This window comes from Ambystoma mexicanum, chromosome 5p, assembly GCF_040938575.1.
Source record: "Ambystoma mexicanum isolate Mex_15411 chromosome 5p, UKY_AmexF1_1, whole genome shotgun sequence".
NCBI lineage: Eukaryota > Metazoa > Chordata > Amphibia > Caudata > Ambystomatidae > Ambystoma > Ambystoma mexicanum.
The window spans coordinates 843,948,830-843,971,475 of record NC_090930.1 but is presented as its reverse complement, the minus strand read 5'-3'; the positions used below and the strand labels follow the sequence as shown (position 1 = coordinate 843,971,475).

The 22,646-nt window shown below is 43.1% G+C and overlaps 1 protein-coding gene across 1 annotated transcript in view; it reads right to left on the bottom strand.

The window, feature by feature from the left end:
* NME8 (NME/NM23 family member 8) overlaps nucleotides 1-22,646 on the bottom strand; it is a 2,398,321-nt gene that overhangs the window by 2,222,624 nt on the left and 153,051 nt on the right. Inside the window, exon 5 of the mRNA XM_069613833.1 lies at nucleotides 21,687-21,790. Within this exon, the coding sequence (XP_069469934.1) occupies nucleotides 21,687-21,790 (104 nt within the window). The remainder of the gene's footprint in view (nucleotides 1-21,686; nucleotides 21,791-22,646) is intronic.

Here is a 22,646-nt window from a genome sequence, read left to right as displayed (position 1 = left end):
AAGATGGACACTGCGTACTTTCTGGTCCAGATGCACCATAGCGACCAGCGCTTCCTAAGGGGCATGACAGCTAGTCTGATTGCCCTCAGCTCCAAAAGGTTGATGTGTAGTTTGGACTCCGATGGAGACCAACAACCGCTGATTGTCAGTTCATTGGTGTGGGCTCCCCACCCGGTGAGTGAGCCATCCGTCACTACCGTTATCTCCGGCCATGGTTGTCAACAAGACTCTCCCTTGAAAATATTGTCTTTGCAAGCCCACCATAGAAGGTCCTGAGTAACTCTGCTCAGAACTTGCAGTAGAACATCTAAACAGAAAAGTGTACCCTTGCTGATAATTATTTTCATATTATTTCTTTTTTTCTTTTTGTTTCAAATAATGAATTAATATCTCTGAGAGGTTTCCAAATTGTGGAAATCCTAAGGTATGAATCTACCGCTGTTCTTATATAACCACCCAAATAATAAAGTAGCTGTGTGTTTCAAAGGACAAACATTACGGTGGTGCTTCCAGTGTTTGAGAAATAAAATAAAAGGTCACTCATATAATTAAGGAAAAAGTGCAAGACATTCACTTTCTACCTCCGAGGACATCAAAAACATATATTTAAAGAAAACCAGAACACATAATCGGAAGTCAACAAAGTTATAATCTCAACCAAAAAATAGAACAAAATACAAATACATCCACATAATACATTTAGGAAGCAACGTTTTTTTGTAGAAAGAGATTACAATGTGCATAAGTATTTTGACACAATAAAAAACAAAAAACACAAAGAACATTGGATTAATATTCATTTCTTTACATTATAATGATTAAATCATAAAGAAGAGTGCAAATAGGACATACATGTGATACTGGTTCAGTAAATAAACGAGTATCATGGCCCAATTTCTAGGTATTGTTCAATGATAGTCCCTTTTTGCAATTGTTAGTTTCAAGCAATTAATGCTGCAGGGTCTTTGATACAAGATATCTTTTTTATCCTTGCCAACGTGAGATTTGATGGTTGGAACCGGAATGTAAGCTCCAAACGATCAGGGATATGTATGTATGGTTTGAATCCCTGTCTTCGTCACGTTTCGGCGGTTATTCTATTACGATAGGTCCGCCTTCATCAGGGCTCCTAGTTGGGGACCCTGCCGGTGTTTGAGATCCCAGAGGTTCGGGTGTGGGCCACACAGGGAGGGAAATCAGGCGACAGGACCAGGCGTCTATGTGAAGAGTGAGAACTCTCAGGTAAAGTCACAGTCTCGTCTTGGTGGTATCCTGGATTAATTTACCGAGTAGTAGAGAGATTGCGCCGTATGGGTAAATTTTCTCCTCTGTCACCGTTAATTGTGGAATGTGGTTGTTCACTTTGGGCTGGTGGCTGTTGCCATGGCATAACCTGTGCTTTATATTCGTAACGCTGCCCCCCACGGCTGTTCCCTATTGGCCACTAAGAACTTGCAGTAGACCTGACATATTCCCTGAGAATTGGGACCACCGGTGCCTGAGGGCCCATTGAAAGAATCTCATTCTCAATCGGGCCTCTGTCAGCAGGAAAATGCAGTATAACATGAGGCTGAGCAATCTCAGAAAATCAAAGGCCGGCAGATGCTGGACATTCTGGAACTTTGTGACCATCTGCAGAATGAGTTGAGCTCTCACCTTGGGGGCGAGGCTTTCCCCGTGTGAATATCCAGGACTATTCCAATGAATTGGAGTCTTTCGAATTGTATCATATGGGACTTCTGAGAAGCCAAGTCTGTGTAAGGAGTGGCAGGTGATCCTGAGATGTTCTTGGGCCTGTTCGGGTGAACGATCCCTGATTAACCAATCGTCCAGTAGGGGTAGACGTGAATCCCCCCTCTCCTGAGACTCGCTGCCACTACCGTCTACAGTTTGGTGAAAACCCTCAGGGCAGAGGTCAGCCCGAAAAGCAGAACTCAAAACTGATAGTGAGAACCGCCAAACGCGAACCTCAGGTACTTTCTGTGCTTGAGATGGATAGGTACATGAAAGTAAGCATCCTGAAGGGCCAATGATACCAACCAATTCTGGACTTGGAGAGCCTGAAGGATCTGAGAAAAGGTTACCATCTTGAACGTGTCCATCCTGAGGAACTTGTTCAAGTGTCTTAAGTCCAAGATGGGTCTCAATCCTCTGTCCTTCTTGGGAATGAGAAAGTAGGGGGAATACCAACCCTTGTTCCTCTCCGCTACAGATACATGTTCTATTGCACCTTTCTCTAGCAGGGTTAATATTTCTTACACAAGAAGCGGATCTGAAATCTTGACAGAGTTGTATCCCAGTGGATGATCCTGAGGCCTTTTTTGAAATGGAAGACAGTAAGCCTGGGCTACTGTTTCCAGTGCTCATGCATCTGAAGTAATGCCCCACCATTCGTTCAGATGCTGAGAGATTCTGCCTCCCACTGGGGTCTTGTCAGTCAAGGCCTCAGAGAGGCTTAGAGGTGGCTGCAGCAGCGGCTGAGGGGACAGTTGCCTCTGCTGGGGCTGATCTAGCACCCTTTCCTCGTCCACCACGAGGGAATCATTTCTGTCCTCTTTGACTAGCCTGTCCTCTTCCCCTTCCAAATGAGGAATAGAAATTAAAAGGACGACCCCTACAGGAAGATGAGCCTGAGTAGGAGTGTTGCTGAGGTTGATGTATGGATGCGCTAATTGACTTAGCTGCCGCCTCAGAGGTCTGCAGCTTCTCTACACTCTCATCTGACTTGCTGCCGAACAACCTCAAGCCGTCAAAGGGCATATTGAGTAGCCTGGCCTGCACATCCGGTGCAAAGCCAGACTTTCTCACCCACCAAACCTGCGTAGCCCAGTGCTAGAAGCCAGGAACCTGCTGATGCTGTCAGCAGTGTCCAGTCCTGACTGGAGACACTCCCCCATTGCCTCCTTTACATCCTTCACAATAGCCAGGAAGCTGTCTCTTTCCTCGCCTTCCGGAATGTGTTGAGCCGCCATGCTAACACAGTCCCACAGGGTGTAGGTAAACCTTGAAAGGGTACGAGTAACATTGGTTGACTTCAAAGCCATACTGCTCGAAGAAAATATCTTGCGAGACCAGGCATCAATCCTCTTGTCATCCCTTTCTGGGGGAATGGATGTAGCTGCTTGGACCATTAAACTTTCAGGTGCAGGGTGCTTAGTCAAATAGTCTGGATCAATGGAAGAAGGTCTATATTTTCTGGCAAAATTCTTGTTTATCGCAGGTACAGATTCTGGAGTTCCCCAGTTTGACATGACCTTCTTTTGAACGGCTGCATGAAAAGGCATTTCTGGATCCTTCTGAGGACCCTGGGTCAGAATATCTGTCATGTCGTCTTGTTCGTAGGTAGGAGAAGTCCTGTTCCAGCCCATTAACTCCACAACCCTATTCATTATATTCCTGTATGCTGAATCTGCATGTTCAGCTGGATCAGGTTTGCCAAACTCCAGTTCAGGCGAAGTGTCTATGCCACTAACTGACTGAATGCAATCATAAAGATCAGAAATCTTCAATTCTGGGTCAATAAGCTCCTCAGGAGCATCCTTTGTGCCATATTTCAACCCAAAGGGGGAAGAATCCTCCTCAGAGGCTTGGTCATCCTCCTAAATTGAGGCAATAGACTTGAAAAAGTATTTCCTTGCCAAATGGGTATAAATCTTACGTGTGGGTTAGTGCCATGAATGGCGTCGATGATGCTAAAGGAATCGACGTTGTCCTCGACAATGGCGTCGATAGCGTCAACAAAGTCATCAAAGGTGTCCTATACAACGGTGTTGTCGACAATGGCATAGATGAAACCTTTAACAGTGGTGTTGACGAAACCTTCGACAATGGTGTCGATGAATGTTTGGACACTAATGCTGTTTTGTCTGGCTTTGCCCTTGATTTATACACCGATAGTCTTGTTGATTGCTCTTTTTCTGAGGTATCAAAGAAGGGCTATGTTCTCTAGATGATGCCCTTGACGATTTCTCGACGGACTTATAGCGCTTGGTAGTCTTTGACCTTTCTCTGTCATCCGGAGGATGGACTGGGGCATGGTCTTCTTGTGTCATCTTCAAGGGGGTCAGGCCGCATTCTCGAAGATTCGCTTCATTGATGCCTTGAAACCCTCCCATTTTCTGGGGGTATCATTCTTATTTGGACATGTAATAACCCCAGAGCAAGAAGAAAAATAGGGAGACCGGTGACGTCTTCGCCTTCTTCTCGATCGAGACTTCTTAGACTTGCACCAGGACGAGTCCCTAGACTCCTGGACTTTTTATCCCTCTTCGAAGAAGCCTTCGAAGCTTACCTTCCCACCGCCAGTTTACCTCAGCGCTCTGTGAGAGCTTTTCCTGTCATGGCCTGACACAACCCGCAGTCAACGTTCCGGTGTTAGGAACCCAGGCGCCACAGGCAGGCGCAATGGGGATCATTGATGGACCTTTTCTTCCCGCAATCATGGCATTTAAGCCAGTTTTTGGGGTCGAAGGATTAGAAGATGACGACATCTTGACAAAACTGAAGCGTGCCGTTCAAACACTTGAAGCAAAATCTTTCGGAAAAACGGAACGGGCGCGACTTAAGCTATTTTTACTGCTCATTATGTTGACGCTCTACGGCGACCCTCGAGGGACATCAACGTCACGACATCGAGCACAGCGCCCACTGGTGTGGAAAATATTTTTCCGAAGCAGCAAAGCTGATGATATGAATATCAAAGATGAGGAATACGTGGGAGGACACCCAGAAGCAAGCTGGGCAAGCGCACATGCGCACAGCTTAGAGGGAATATTGCTCCTGATTACACCGAATTTGGCAACTTAAAAATCCTGCAAAACTGCCAGAGCATTCTAGCTGCGGCTAGGCCTCCATCCACTAACATTTCCTACAACCACAAATGGAAACGGTTCTGTACATGGTGTGCAGATCAGAAGATCTTTAGCAGCGCACACAGACAATTCTCACATATTCAAAAAGATTTAATAAGGTACAAGCCACAACAATTACCTAACATTTGTTTTCTCTTAAAATAACAAACTAATCTTGATATTCTGGAATAGCTCATTTGCATTACCCTACTAAGCAAGTGTGACCTAAAAATCTTAAAAACCCCAACAACCGAATCCACCCACAAGAGGTTCAAATCTAATATGAAAAAGTGGCTCCATGAACAGAAGAATGTAACTAAGATATGTCTGGACACATTAACCAAATAATGCTCCCTCTCCTCCCATGACTCTGATACTTGCCTACCACACTTTTACCATAGGACTCTAACTTCTGCCCCCAGAACACCTTTAGATATCAACGTAGACTCGTCCTTGCTTGGCTCTATGAAAGGTTACCAGACTTACCTACACCCACTTGCTTTATATTTGTTGTAATATGAATAACGTTCAAGTGCCAAGATTTCTGTTGCTTTTGATGCCTTACCAAAAGCATCACCCATACTACGTAACCCAACTATCAGCCAAATATTGGATACTGACTGTCAGTAAGCAGGCTACATGGATATGAAGCCTCATCCAATGCTTCCTAACATTATCCTATAAGTGGAGAGCAACATTGCAATATCATTTACTTGGCCCGCAAGAGATGATGGATATGGACTGTGCCTGGCATTACTCCTCTTCAATATTAAGGCGATGGATAGTTAGATAGTAGAATGCTTTTCACACAATCTGCATCCTTTCCAACTGTTCAGAGTTCCATTGGGCATAGACCTTAACTAAGTATTTGGTGACTCACTGCTATACAAAAACAGCTTCACTGAGCACTTGTATACTACTCTAGGGTTGTAAGTGAGGTGTAAGTTGCATGAAATGCACTGCACAATAATTGTGGACATGCAGTTTCATGACATTGGGCCTCATTACAAGTTTGCCGGTGCTTCCGTGACAGTCTGCCTGCCGGAGCCACTGTGCCCAACAGGTCTGACCCTGCGGTGCACAGCAGCCACGGTAGGCTTACTGCCGGACCTGTAATGAGACTCATTGTTTTAAAATGCACATAATAACACCAACACTTAATTACACATTAAATATATTTTGCTTGCAAAGTATTGTTGGTATGCAAATATCCCAATGAGTGTTTACTGCTACAATCCCTCACTTTTTACAGTGCTGTGTCAACTAGTATCAGAGGACATCAGAGGAGCTGGTGCATGCAGGGTTACAGTGGGAATGGCAAAAGAGGACACGCCTTGGGGATGAACAAATCAGCAAAGTTCAAAAACCAAATCAAACGTTTCAGCAGTACAAGGAAGGAAGGAAATGTGTTTGTTTTCTAAAGGGTAGCAAACTACACCTTCTGTTTATTTCTATGCTCCTCTGCTGATGATTTCTATATAATCATGGGTTCTTCATTTATTGATTCAAGCATCCAACTGAAACTTATGTAAGTGATAGCAATGAATTACAGAAGAGGGGTCCGTGGTTACAGAAGAAGGCACTCAGTAAGTCATATATATGTGATTTTCTTCAACGGGGCTCCATAAGAAACCTCAGGAAGGTTCTTGAATTTTGCCTAGGCTGTGGCGAGGAAGGGAGTGCACAACTATAGGCTGTATTATGAGCCCTGTCATTTAACTTCCTATGTCAAGGTTGCAAGCAGGGCTCTGATAAGATTTTGCTCCCTACTAGGAGTCAAATGATTTTTCAGGGAGTAGAAAAGTAATAGGGATATTTTATGCTTATTAAAATGTATTCTTTCCTCTTAGAATTCCTCTTGAGATTGTGCAGAAATCTTATTACAGTTCTTTCCTATGCCACTGCTCTGTTATTCTAACTTGAATAAATATCAGTGCAGCTTTGTGGGTAGAAGCATGGGTTAGGCTCCCATGTGTTAATTTTTCCCATTTTTGTTGGGCACATTTGCCTGTTTTTGTGGAGTAAACATTGATGGTGTTTATTCCTCTCAGCTATAAGGCTAAGAGTTTGACCATCAAATGCTGAGTGCAGTTATTCTGATGCAATTGTCATTATTACACATTACATATCCTTATGCAAACTATGTCTGTTCTCCTGGCCTTTGAATTACTTCATTAAAGTGACACAGTGTTTTATGACACAATCCTTTTAGTTGCCATTATTCCATTTGTAAATATTGTATTCTGTCCAGGTTTTTTGACAGCCACATCAATTATGTAAAGCAATATTTTTTTTGTACTACACATGCATGTTTTTCCAGTGGCATAAAACACACATTTTACTCTGCACAGGGATATTTTTGCGAGGTACTGTGGCAAATCTTGAAGTCTTGAACTAGTGGACGAGTTGTCTTTATAATAACATATAAAATATTTTTTTAGCCTATGTGTTTGGACAAAGTGTTGGACGATGCAACTTTAACGCAGATTTGTAAAGAATTGTAGTGGATGGAAAGCAGAAATTCCTTTCCAAACTCTATGCAGAGAAAGTAGCTCACTAACTGTGCATGCTCACAAAGTGGCTTACATTAGTAACTTGGCGCCCATGGAAAATAATGTGTGCACAACAGCCAACCAGCCAGGGACGTCATTTGGGGGTCGCCAGAGGTCGCAAGAGCGACCGCTGGCGATTGGCCAGCGACCCCTGTCAATCTCTTGCGACCTCTGGCTGTTGACCAATCAGAGGAGGAGGGGGCATGGCCACAGCGTGCTGCGATGCTTGTGGTCCTGGTCCTCCATTTTGATTTCACTTGTGGTTAACTGCACGTGCTGGCAACTGCTCCCCGATCAACTCCGGCTGCTGCTCCAGTGACCCGTGCCCTGAAGACCAGCTGCCGTGCCGCGACTAAGTCTGGTGAGTAGTGGGTGCCCGGTGTCGCTGTGTGTGTGTGTGTGTGTGTGTTTGGGCGGTGTGGGGGCGTGGGTCGGGCCTCTGGCGTGCAGCACTGCCGCCCTCGGCGACGGCTTGCGATGCGCGCTGCTGGCTGCCTGGGTGGTTTCGTTTTTAAAGCGTCCCTTCCGCGAGGACCCGGCGGCGACGCCGCAGGCGAGGGCAGTGGCACATTTCCGACCACTAGCACGGCAGAGTCGCAGAGACATGCTGATCCCGTAGGTATGACCTGGGCTGTACAGCTTTGTCACTTGGCACTAGTGTTGGTTGTAAGTGTGACCCGTCACCCAAGAGTACCATATGTGATCTGTAGTTAGTAGGAGGAGGCCAAGGCTGATGTATTTTGAGGTCAGTCAAGTATGATTTTCACTTTTGGTTTTAGGGCTGTGAAAGCAGCTGGTGATGATGATCAGCAAAGGGGGCCTGAGTGGTGAAAGTGGGATTTGAAGGTTGGAGAAGGGCGGGTTCTGAGAGCCCGCAACAATGGACTGAAGCCGTTAAAATTCCGTCAAGTGGGTTCTGGAGGTCAATAATGCAGGGATGGTTGAGTACTGGCATATTAGGGTTTTGAATAGGGGCAGAAGGTTTGGGTGCTTAGTGATGGTGAAAAGGACGTGGGGAGGCAGTGACAATTGAAAGCACTGGGCAGCAAGTGAGATATGGGGAACTGGAGGTCGTTGAAGGGGAAAGCATTCAGTTTACAATGAGAGAGGTGGTAGCTGATGGCTTGGTGTATGAGGGAAGTGGCTGAAGGCTCAAAAGGGGCTGTAGTGGGTTTGATGAGTGGCAGGGTTGCAACAAAACCTACATTTCGTGGGGGGCTAACTGGTGTTGAGTGCTGTCTGGTGTGTGGCCTAAGCAAAGCACAATATGCCAGTGAGACAAGAGGTGTAGACTTTTGGTTTTGTGGGTGGGGGTGGCAAAAAAATTCCCATTGCAACATATGGGGATTTTCACATAATTGGCCATTCCTGCAGGGTGGGGGGCGGGCCCCAGAGCACCCGCATACTCAGTGCCCCTGAGTAAGACTACACCCTGCCCTAAGGCCGGCCCTGTCGATAAGGCTTCGCCCTTTAAGAAAATGCAAACACCAGGGGACCAGGCGGTAGTGTAGTGTGCCACCCCTTTCCATCTCCTCCACATGCCTCCTTCCAACTCCTACCCTCTACCTTGCACGCAAACATACATAATGAACAAACTTCCATGACCTTTCTGCTTAACAAAAAGCAAGTGTGCACATCACCCCTCTCCCCTTGGGTGTGAAAGAACACATAACGTTGTTATATGTTGGCTTGCATCCATGGGAGGGCGCTGATGTGTACATTTGATTTTTGTTAGACAGGGAGCTTAGGGAAACCTTTCCTGAAACTACCAGCTTTAACGTTTTACTGTGCTCGTGCAAAAACATCTAACGCCACTAGTTTACATTGATTCTGCTGTTATATGACGGAGCAGAACACAGAAGCAAGCTGCATTTACGTTTTGTAATATAAACGTGTGTACATGATACCAGCTAGTAATCTGGGTGGTGGGAGAACCCTTTCGTTTTGTGGTAGTGTCATGTGTTCTTCAGTTCCTCTGAAAATATGATCCAGTGGTTCCACACAGCAGTTCCCTTCAACATAGCGCAGCCAATATATTATTTGCGATTAGCACCCTTATAAATCACAATAAATAAATAGCACAGGCACAACGAGATTTGTCGAAGTTGTTTACAAGTTCGTGCGCCCGGAAAGTCCTGCTTCAGGGCGCTGCAACTCTTTATGTTGCTTCTCATGGCCTGTCAGGCATTTCACATCTTTGAGAGGTATGCTTAGAACGGCTGCAAACCTCTTCTGAAACCTGGTGATCCAAAGTACTCATGCAGAATTAAGACAAGAATCCATGATACTCGGGTGTGAACCCTAGTGCAGGCAGATCTGACATCCAGGGAAATGATTTCCAACTGCAGATGGAGTGAGATACTGTCTATTTCAAGTAGTACACTGTAATTAAGCATGTCTTGTCAGTGTTCATTTTAAATTAATTCATTAGTTACCTAAGAAAATCCCATGCAGCTAAATATTTAAAAATGTAAAAAAGGCCTTGACAAACCTGCAGTAAGCAGAACACTGAGACCTATTTATAAAAATAATCTGTACAAGTCTGTTTGATTCAGCTCTGGAACTAGTAGAAGCTATGAACCTCAAATTGGTACGAAATTATGGTCATTTGGTATATAAATGAGCTGACACCTTGGCTGGGGAGTTTGCCAAGCTTGGTACTTTGGAGCTCTGATGGGGAAACTGGGTGGCTGCAGAGAGCAGGTCGCTGGGCACTTTGTTGGGAGAGCAGGTTTAAGGGACCTTAGCCAGTGTAGAAGGCCCGTGGAAGGAATTATGTGCTCCATTAGACACATCACAGGGTACTTTAGGGCCAGAAGGCTCATATTTACTTGGGGGGGAAGTGACTTGCAGTAGCTTTTCTGGTTAGCATGCCCATTGATATAGGTAAAAAGTGTTTTTGGTGGTTTGAAGGGAGTGCAATGTCGAGACCTTGTTTACAGGTTGGGCCCATCAAGCTCTGCAGTAATTCTGATTACTGGGAGGGAGGGGAAATGTACTCTTATAAGATCACTATTGTCATCCTTGTATATCTGTGTATCCAGTTGTGTGTTTGGCAAATGAATGCAGGTGACTGTGGATAACACCCTCTCTATGAAACTTCAAAGTGACCATAAAGACGGGAGTTTATCTGACTTTTATCATTCTTGCAAAAATTAAGATGAACCTGTGCTTGATGCCACATCAACATTAAGAGGTTCCGAGCCACTCTCAAGAGAAAAGATGGCATGGAACCTTCCATTTAATTTGAATAGCAGGCACATGGAACCTTCCATTTAATTTGAATAGCAGGTGCATGGAACCTTCCATTTAATTTGAATAGGAGGCGAATGGGTATGTACATTCATAGTGAATGGCCTGCTTCTGTAATTTCTCCATTAATTGCTTCAATGCTTGGCGCCCAACTAGGGCAGCCTGGACCGAATCTTGATAGATGTGTACACTGCTGACCATGAATTCTTCTACATATGATGATCCATTCTTGTATGAAATGTCACAATACACTGATATCGTAACCATTTTATTCTTAGTGTACTGAGGGATAATGCTTTATGAGGCCACTTCTGTGATCTCATAGTGGGGGCGTGGTCAAATGACCACTTCCTGTGGGGTGTGGTCTAATGACATCACTTCCTGTGGGGGTGTGGCCAAATGACATCACTTTCTGTGATGTCACTCTTGGGGCGTGGCACTGTGATGTCACTTCCGCTACCCCTGGCATTTTGGTGAAATGACGTCCCTGCAACCAGCTCCGCCCACAGAGAAAAATTATTAGAAGGAACATTGATCAGGAGCCACACTGTTAATTTGAGGGACCCCGGGTCGTGATGTAGAATCACCCCGTCATTCTGCGATAGGTGAATGGTGTGATATCCTAGATGGATTGGATTGTCCACTGTCAGTTGAAGGAGGTCTGAGAACCAGGTTTGTCTGGGCCAGTACGGTGCTACCAGGATTATTTTGAGTGATATTTGCGCATCATCTGGATTGTTTTCCTAATGAGAGGGAACGGAGGGAACGTATATGCAAACATGCCGGTCCATGGGAACAACTATGCGTCCCCTTGCGAGTTGGGATGTGGGATCTTGCTCGCAAATTTCTTGCACTGCTTGTTTCTCTGAGTGGAGAAGAGGCCCAGAGGACGAGGACTCCATGTCGAGAAGATTTTGGATACTTGGTTGTTGTTTAGTTGCTATTCGTGGGACTGCAATGAATTTCTGCTGAGGGTGTACACTTATTTGTTGTGTATCCCCGGGAGGTGGAGACTTGTAGCACAATGTTGTTGTGGATTGCCCAGTGGTAAATGATTTGTGCTTCCCGGGACAATGTGTTTGACTGTGTTTTGCCTTGTTTTCAAAGATAAAACATTGTGGTTCTGGTGTCCGTGAGGACTTGCACCACCAAATTGTTAATTAGCGGAAGGAAAGACTTTAGGGTCCAATGTACTAAACGCAGCTCCAGCACATTTATGTGGAGGATGGATTCTTTTGGGGTTCACAGGCCTTTGACTTGGTGCTTGTCTAGGTGAGCTCCCCACCCTGCCAGGGAGGCGTGGGTCATGATCGTGAGATGGTAGTTGGGTTCTACAAGGGGCATCCCCTTCGAGATGTTGTAGGGGTATGTCCACCACTTTAGTGTGTTTGAGAGAGTCCGAGTGATGGTAATTTTCTTCTGACCAGGACACGTGTGTTTGGGACCATCTGGTAGTTACAGACCTTTGTATTGAGTGCATGTGTAGCCTGAAGTTGGGTATTAGCAGGATGCTGGACGACATGGTCCCTAGGACAGCCATGTATTTGCACACTGTGATTAGCTTGTTTGGAGTGAAGGAATTTGTCAAGGTTATCCATTTTTTTCACTCTGTCTGATGAGGGTTTTACAAGGCTTTGCTCCGTGAGGGATTGAGCACCCAGAACACCAAACATTTTGAAGGAACTGTGCAAGATTTGATGTAATTTATTGCAAATCCCAGTTGTTTGAGAAGAGCTTCTGTTTGTCTCAGAGAAACCATGGTTTGCTGATATGTTGGACCTCAAACTAACCAGTCGTCTAGATATGGGTAGACGTGGTGGCCCTGTTTTCTGAGAAAAGCTGCCACTGTTGCTAGGCATTTTGTGAACGTTCTGGGGCTGATTTGAGACCAAATGGATGTACTCAAATTGGTAATGGCTTTCGCTGACCTTGAATCTTAGATACTTTCAGTATCTTGGATGTATCAGAATGTGGAAGTACGCATCTTTGAGGTCTAACACTGCCAGATATTCGTGTGGTTGAATGGCCTTTATGACGTCCGGAAGTGTCACCATCTTGAGCTTTTGCTTTTTCATGTTTTTGCTTAGCTTTCGCAAGTCCAGGATTGGACGCCACTGCCCGTCTGGTTTCTTGACACCAAAGTACCTGGAGTATACTCCTTTTCCCCTTGCCAAATGAGGAACTCTTTCAATTGCCCGTTTCTTTAACATTTGCCATACTTCCTGTTGTAGAATTGGAAGGTGCGGGTGTGATACCTTTATGGGCTGTAGTGGAACCTGTGCGCGTTTGAATTCCAACAAGTGGCCGTGCTGGATGGCATCTAGCACCCATCTGTCTTTTGTAATTGCTTGTCCCTTGCTGAGGTAAAATGCCACATTTCCCCCTCACCTGTGTGCCCCTGAGGCAGTAATTGTTGGGTCTTGTTCTGTCTACCTCTTTGAGAAGTGGCTGACCCGCGTTTGCGCTGGCCCTGGTGATACTCCCTGCTGCGCTGGGAGGACTGGTAAATTCTCTTGTATCCCTGAGAGTAGTATCCGGATCTGCCGTAATTTTTGTTGTCCCTTGAGGACGAGAATCAAGAACTATCAGAGGCCCCTTGAAAGGAACAAAAAGACCTTCTGCCCTGCAGGGTTGTTAGAGATCTAGCAGTATCGGAGTCTGCTTCCATTGTTTTGAAGGCCTCATCAATCTTGTCTCCAAACAGGTTTTCTCCTTCAAACGGCATATCGACCACCTTATGTTGTACCTCCTGCCGAAAATCGGGATAACGTAGCCTTCCTTGTCTTATGAGGACTACCCCATTGCCAGTTTGTTTGAACTCTGTTTCAGCGAGATCTACAACAATAATATTGCTCTGATTTTAGGCTTCCTCACCTTCACTCACCAGTGTCATGGCTTCTTTCCTCTGTTGCTCTGGCAAGTGCTCTAATATAGGAGCCAAACGATGCCATATTTCTCGATCGTATCAAGCAACTATTGCAAGGGCATTGGCTGCTTTGACCGTTGTTGCTCCGATGAAGAGCAGCTTTTTACCAAAGGCATACATTTTTCTGTCTTCATTGTCTGGGGAGTGGCACATTTGTGCTGCGTACGAGCCTTTCAACCCGCTGCCGCTGACACCACCAACTCTAGAGTAGGTTGTGAGGTGAGACATTTTTCTGTTGTATCTGGTGCCTTACATTTTTTATCCAATCTTCCTTTAAGGACCGGCTCAGAAAATTGATGGCCATCCTGCCAAACATGATCTAAGATGGGTATAGAAAACACACCCTTTGTACGCTTACCCATGTGGTTGAAAAAAAACAGTCCTTCTTTTCTTGTGGAGGAGTTAAACCAAATTCTGTGCAAGCCTTAGATACCATGGAGTGGAAAGCTCCAATGTCTTCTAGAGGATCAGAAAATTGATGTTTTAGAGTATGAATGCCCTCCTACCAAACATGAGCTAAGATGAATATAGAAAACACAGCCTTTATACGTGTACCCATGTGGTAAAAAAGAAAACAGTCCTTCTTTTCTTCTGCAATGTCATCTGGAGGTGTGGGTTGAGCCGTACTACCCTGTATATTTTGGTCTGGGTCATCCGTGTCCCATGTATCAGAGGTGGTGGAAGTTGTATCCCTTGGACCAGTGTCTTGGTGTGTATCTACTAGTTCTCCCTCTTCCTGTTCATGTATACGTGGAATATATCCTCGTGGAGGTGGTGGTCTAGGAGGCAATTGAACGCTTGGACGTTTGTCTTGGTCCCTGGGGGAATGCCCTGGGTCCCTTTGTTGACCTGCCGAACCCTGGTCTTTTCCGTATAATTGAACTGCCTGTGGCTGCAGAGGTGGAAGCCTGACACTGAGCTGTCCCAATAGTGAATGTAGCATGGAAAGCACTTGCAGGGAGAGCAAGGATTGTGGGTTTAAAAGGGGATATTGTGGAGTCATACCTCCCATTCCCGAAAGTGTTTATGGTAGAGTAGGTGTTATGTTTTGTATTCTTAGAGGTGTTTCTTCTCCTCTTGATGGTAGGCGATCAGAAGGTTTGTCCTGAATAGGAGGCTGGGACGTGCCTTCCTCAGGATCGGTGTCTGTGACTCCTGGGCACTCCTTTGCTGGAGGCTTGAAATATGAAGTGATTTCATGCTGTAGGATGTCCTCTGGCATGATGTCTCGGTAGGTTATAGGAGAGACTCCTAGAGGAATATGTGCATGTTCTAAAGGATCCCTTGTAGGGGTTTTTAGTTTTCCTTTGGCAGATGAGTTACTGTCCTGTATAGGCAATTCTGTGGTTTCTGTCGTGATAGTGGTTGATGGGATTAAAGGCAGTGTAGTCTTACTCCTAGACGATTTGTGTTTTTTGGTCATCGACGAGGGGGTCGTGGACGATCGATATCCCATTGTCATTGTCGATTTCATCATCAGAGTGTGCTTCGTGGACGACTCTTGTCCAGAGGAGGATTTGTGAGACTCTGAGGATGAATGGTGTTTCTTTTTTTCAGAAGAAGAAGAGAAAACGGTCTTCATGGACGACAGGGATTTGTGTTTGTCCGTCGTCGCAGAGGACATTCTCGATGAGTCGGACGTGGTTTTAGTCGATGCGTGTGAGCTTTTATCCCTCAGGTTTTCCGATGGAGTCTTCGTCGACGGGACCTTGGACGAGTGCTTAGACCCAGTATGGGACCCCTCACTGCTAACTGGTGTCTTACCATGAGAGGAGTGTTTAGCCTTATCGTGGCTCGTGGATTTTGGCTCATCTGTTTGTTTTTTCGCCAGCGGTTCTTCAGATTTGGACCTGTGACCTAATGGTGACCTCTTGTCAGAGGGAGTGGTGGCTCTCCCATTCCTTGACGAACCCACTTCCGATGCCGAGTATGCTCCTTCATTAAGCCAAAAAATGAGGGAACGATTTCTGTCCTTAAGGGTTTTTTGTGTAGAAACCTGGCAGATATCAAATTCCTCTGGGGAATGGTTAGGGTAGATGCAGTAAAGACAATCTGCATGCCTGTCACCTTCATACATGTTTTTTAGGGCACAAGTGTCAAAAGCCCTGAACAAGGACTATTTTGGTACAGAGGTCTCCATGGTCTTAAACGGGACCGTAGATGAGTCGTCACTTGCTCCGTTTGGAGAATAAGTAGAAGAAAAATTAAATTTCAGTGGAACAAAATTTTCTCTCAGGAGAGAAGAACTCGAGGAATCCCACCAACTCGAAAGACGATTGAAATCTGAGGGGAAGCTGCTGGGGCAGAGCTATACACTCAACGTCCTATTGGTGCAGACCAATAAGCACCCACAACAACGTCGATGGGACACTCAAGGTGTCAAGTTTTTCCATAGGAAAATTACTAAATCAAAGTAACCGAGATTCCCAGCCTGACGACAGGGAATATTCACAGCATGTGAATCCATGAAAGATCCAATGCTAGAGAAGTATTTTTTATGAAGCACACACCCTGATTAGCATGGCTTTCAAGAATTCCTCTGTTTTCTGTTTTGTCTTGATATGTTCATAGTTTCCTTGTTGTTGTGTTCTTTGTTTTGTTTAGCTAGCGCCCTTAAGCCTCCGGATCAGTGGCTGCGCTCTACAAGGAAAAATAAATTTAAAAAAAATAAAATTTAAAAAATAAAGGGCAGGTTGTTAAGATTACTTATAGAGTTTTTATTTAGATAATACAGACCCATGGATAAGAAAGAAGGACCAATGAGTGTAATCAAGCTAGGAGCTGCAAAAATATGGGAATAAAACTGAAGAACAGAGATGGCTCTTGGTGAAGAACACAGATAGATTAATTTGACAAACACAGGCTTGTTTAATGGTATTTTATTCAGCATGTAAGGGTTGCAAACAGAAATAAGGAGGATTTGGCACAAGTATTGAGCATGTTATGGATCAGTAGTACTTATGATGATTGGTTTAGGAGTAAAGAGGAGGAGCACTTGGAGATGTGGAAAGACAGGGCATCATGCACAAGATTTGGAAAAACATAGATATATTAAGTTAGGGTTTTTTCATGTTATGTCCATAAATAGGGGGGAGAGACTTACACACACACACACACATATACACACATACCCTGAACATATGTATACCCTGAACATATATATATATATATATATACCCCCCACAAGAGTAGAGAATATTTCAACAATACAAGTATAGCGTCAAATTAAGCAATAACAACCCCATGTCCTGCTAAAAGCACCATAAGAGAACGTAAAGTGCATATCATTTTCGTAGTATATGTGGAGCATTTTTAAAATGATAAGGGAGGTGTCACAAGATATAAAAGGACACACAGTAACATGCAACTAGCAAGTTCAGGAAGGAGGGGTTATAAGGAAAAACACAATGAGAGAACTCCAGTCACAGAACAACGTATGAAAGTAAGTAACAAGCAAATTATTAACAGCAGGGATTTTTATATGGCCTTAGTGGAGTATAGTGATACAATTGGAGGAAACATTTTGAGAAAAGGTACATACTAGTGGATGAAAGAGGGAGATGAATAAAGAGCGAAAAGGTAGGTAACTATGCACACAAGAAGTGTGTGGATCTCCTCATTGATTATTATTAGAGGAAAGAGGACCCAGGTGAGTACAAGTGAAAGACAGTGAGGGAAAAAGTGGTTTCAAATTGATAGAATTCCTCCAAAGTAGAGTGCAGGATGTGTAGCTAAAGTACAGTATATGTATATAAGTCTGGCCATGCCTGGTGAAAAAGGTAGAGAAGACTCCTGGATGTAAGAAGGTGGAGTAACCCTTTCATGATTGTCAATCAAAAGAATTGAAAGTATGTTTGAAATATGTCATGTTTTAGTAAAGGAACAAAGAAATAATAGGCTACGAAAATTAAGTGGTAGGCAAATATTGTATGCGTAAGTGTCACACTTGCATGCACTTAAATAGCACACGCACTTTTTTTCAGCGACATTGTTCGGCATATAATGGTAGGAAGGGCAAAACTAAGTGTTCATTGTATTTCGCCAGAATAAACACAGTAAAGAAAGAAGAGACCACGGTCCAGCGACATCAGGAGAAGGACTACAAAAAGAAGAGTACAGAGAAGATTTTAAACCAAACAAAGAACACTAAAAGCAGGCCTGCCAACAAATCTACATAAAAAAAAGATAAACCAAAGTGCGCCACTTCCCCTACTTTAAAAAAGATGAGATTGCGTTCTAGCCATGGATGCAAACGGATGACACCAGCACCATCAAGTCAAGGAAATACACAAGCGACAAGGCCAGCGCCCTCTGTGCAGAAGAAGGAAAAAAGGCCTATTTAAGCGAAGCACAGTTCTCTTTGTTAGCATACCATGACTTTTGCCTCCATTTGGTTTCTGCAGGAAGCGAATGACATTTTATCCACGGATGTGCTAAGAAGAAAGAAAAAGAGTGACTGAAGAAGAAGACTGTTCCTTTTGTGTCATTTTTAGTTTTGTCTTGTTGTATGTTGAGTTTTTTATTATTTTGATTATAAAGAAGGTGACGATTTAACCCCAGTAGTGATCAAAATTACTCAACCGTTTACAATAAACTCTATCAAGAATCGAGGAGAAAAGTTTCCTTTTTCAATTAAGAGAATCATTTGGAGATGACCTTTGAGCTCAGCACGATACCAAGAAGGACAAAAGGGGATGTGAACCTATGAAAGGGGTGGGGCAATTGAGGGAAAAACAACATACGTGTGTGCTTTTTTGTCCCACTTTACAGGCCCACCCAGGAACAAGCATAAACACAGGTGACACTAAGGTATGCACAAGAGGGAGGAGAAGCAGCCATTTAATTAAATTAACGAAGAGGAAATCTAGTAGCAAGTATTTTAGGAGGTAGGAGTACTATAAAGAAATAGAAGCATTGAAGTAGTAATGTTTAGGTTTTAGGAGGAAGTGCTGATAGTAAAATGCAATGATTTTTCAAAAAACTCACCCAATATTTCATATTTCAGATGGACAGAGAACAACTGCACTTCAAGTGACCTTGTCACACAAGCCTACGAGCAGGGAGAAAGGCTCTAATTGTCATGAAAAATGGTGTAGGGGCCAAGCCAGATGCTCATTGCTGCAGAATTGAAGGAAATAAGAAGAAACAATACTCTTTATGGACTCCCCCATCCTTATGTCCCCAATCATGACAATGTCCCCTCGACTGACTATTTTACTCAAGAAGACAACGCTTCCTAAAGCATGGTCCTTGGACAAACTAAGGGGCCTCTGAACTTGCTGCAAAGCAGCCAACTAAAAAGAAGCAATAATGGACTGATGAAAGATCTGTGAACTCGATATGGAGAGGAAAAGAGAACCCGATGAAGATGTTCTAACAGAAGTTAAGCAAGATGATGGCCAGGAAATGAACTCCAAGCAGATGGCAAATGGGACAGGGAGAAAGGAAATGGGGGGTGGAGAAGAGAAAGAATGTGGGTTTACAAATGTATATTTAATAACCTACTACCTACAGGAAAAAGAAGAGGAAATGAGGAGAGAAGGAAAAGAAAATGAATGAATGAGATGGTGCGTCCCCTCAGGAGAAAATATATAAGTGTTGTTTAACGATATCTCCTGATTCTCATAGTGGCATTATCACTCGCTGTGCATATAAATGAATGTTTCATTGGATAATAGGGGTGGGAACAAGATGGACGTAGAAAATGTTATTTTCTGGGGATACATAAATACACACAAATATTAGAAGAGGGCAAAATATGCTGCATCTTGGGAAAAAATAATACATATACAATAGATTAGAAGAAAATAACATGATTGGAGACACTATTGGTCCTTTAGGAGTGTCTTCCACAATACCTCCCATATTTGAGATAGAACACTGAGTTGAGGGGGTGACTGAGATAGGGATGCATAGGTACATTGCATGTGGAGGAGGATAAATAACAATTATGTGGTCGAATATATCGACCAGAGCGGGCAATGAAGAGGAATAGATCCTCCCCCTCTCTGTTAATAGACAGGTGAAATTGTCATTCAAGGGCATTTGTCCTGCCCTCCTGTCCTACATTATAAAAGTTAGAGGCATTGTTCATTCAGGCAGCCATTGTGTCCTTATTATGGGCAGGCACGTTAGAAAATAGGTGACACTACACACATTTATTTAGGACAAACTTAAAACAAAGACATGTTTACATTGCGCACAACATAATTAACACAGAATGTAGAATTCTGATATAGACTATAGGTCAGCAAAAGGCAGCCATTGCATTACAGATGGCTACAGGCCTCAAAGTCCCATGAATATTTACAAGTGTTGAGCAAACAGAAAATAAAGTGTTGTGTGCAAAGAATAGAGTGCATTGGGCAGAAGCCAGTATGCAGTGTTTCAGCAGTTTAAATGGTTGGAGTACACAGTTTCTAACGGTGATGTCCAAAGGTTTATTATATATAAAATGTGCCAGTGGGCTGAAGCAGATAAGCAAGGTGGGATGACCTTGGACAGAATATGCTACAAGTCTGGAAAGTCTGTAATTTCCAAAATCTGCTTTTGCAGTTTTAAGGTTGTCAACTATATCTTGTGGTTTAGTGAAATTTGGAAAACACCTAATCATGATGATTAGCATAAATTAAGTCATTGTGACAGAACATGATCATGTGTTTATGTCCAATGGAAGTTAAGTGATGTATTTGACCTTTAAGTAAATTGGCCTAGCAAAATCAAAGGTTCATATTAGCATAGCATTATTGTGTAATTGTTACCACACTATAAGTGTTGTCTAAAATGTAAGAAAAGCTTAGATATTCTTTTTTCAGCCTGTAAAATGGCTGATTAAAACAACATATTCCCGGCTAATCATTATTGGTGTCTGTATTTTGCATATTGTGGCTTCCCTCACAGGGAGGCTGGCAACAGGAGATTATACTTTGAAATTGATGCTTTAACACTGGTAATACTGATTCCAAAACGTCTGTAATGTTCAAAGGCAGGATTTACAGATAACTATTTAAAGTACTAATATAGCAAATATACAGCTTCATCAAGTGCAACTTTCCATCGGGCTCATACAGAATATTTATGATTACAGAATGTTTCCCATAACACTTCATGCTTTCGAAAACCACTGAAAAAAGAGACACAAGCATTGGCAAAGCCAATGTGTCTGGCTTTTTACAAGTGGAGAGTATGACATGTTTGCAAATCCCATGTGAGACAAAAATGTGTATACTATACACTTGCTAAGACAGATGCATTGGATTTGCCACTACTTGTTATTGTAGACTTGCCACTGAAGAAAATTCCCAATGCTTTCACTTTATTAGGTTTGCCAGATTGCTCTATAGGTGCAGTGCAGCCGTGTTCTTGTTTTCATACATATAACTAGCGCCTGTCATGCATGTTGCATATATCAGCCTGGTCTGATTTACATAGCCACAAAGCCATGCTTCGATTAGACACTTCTGCTTTCTTCCTTGCAAGAAATATTGCAAGATGCTTGAACAAAAACTATGCACATACACGGTTTATAGTCATAATTTCGAAATCAAAAATTTCGAAAGTCAAAAAGTCGAAAAAAAAATGTCCTCACTCCTCACAGCTAGCAGCTTTCTAAAACTTCAAGGAAACAATTGTACAATACAGCAAAAATACTGATCAATAACTAAACATGTTCTCCGATACAATTAGGAGATTCATTCTCTGTAATGTATGGATACATTAGAGGCTGCAGCAAAAATTGTCACACAGAAGCAAAACACACACCTAATGGAAACATATCAATGAGCGGACACATAAACAAGTAAAAAAATACTTTTCAAGTTTGTCCTCCAATTCCAAAAGGGCACCCATGCAAATACTGCTTCAGTTAATATTCAGTAAGCAAATGTAAGGCACTATGTGCATCATGAAGGAAAACATAAATTACGTTAAATTATATCACATAATATATTTACACTATGAAAATGTCTTCCTTTGTGCACATTAGCCCGTACACACAGGCTTTTCCACTAGTTTTTCAATAAATGCTTATAGTTTGGAGAAAAGTTCCTAATATTTTGTCCTGGCATGCATTTGTTGCCACATACATCTACAAAAATGAACACTTACCATAGCAAAGTGCAAAACTTCATCACCAAGTTCAGCTCGTAACCTCCGGAATACACTGAGAACTGGTTTGCAGGGACCACACCATTCTTGATGAATATCTACCACTGAAAATGTAAAATTAGAAAATGTGCTTACTCGTGGTATACGTTTTCTTTATTGCTGACTTATTTTATTACAAACTGACTTAGATCTCATGGATCTCAAGAAAAGTACCAGAAATCTAAATGTATAACTTAAATGAAATGGCTCAAAATGCACTGAAGGCTATAAGTGATGTCATCTTGTGTGCTTTGTAGCTTTTATATGCACAAGTATATTATTCAAATAAACCCCACCATGACTCCTATACTTTACCACATGTATACTTTATAATTAGACTTGGCTCCCCAAGGCCGCATGGAGCCATTACCTAATAACTTCAAAATTGCCTGCTAGGCCCTGTTAAAGGTTACTGGACTTGCTCCTACGTTGACTTGTTTTAGGTTTGTTGTAATATGAATAACCTGCAAGCACCGGAATTTATGTAACCAAGAATGCCATAAGCTTCACCCACATTATGTAACCCATCCTTCAGATCCAATCTTGGATATGGACTGTTAGTAAGCAGACCACTTGGGCGTGTAACCTCATTGCATGATTCCTATTCATTGTATATATGTTGCACTTTTGTATTTTACCCAATGTTCCGTATTGTTTTTTCCCAGGCACTTTGAAGCAGCACCCCTGTGTATTAGAGCTTTATGTCAGAGATGGCTTAAAGAATACTTCAAAGCTCTGAGACAGTTCAAGAATTTGTATTGAATTTTTGATGGCGCCTTTGGCCATCCCTCTCTCTCGTCTCTAAAAGTATCTCCTCCCTAACCCAGGTGTCCCTAAACTCCTGATTAGTATAGGGATTGTTTCTCCCTACTGTCTAGGTTCTGTCTAAAATTGGAGGTGACAATCCAAAGCAAAACGCCA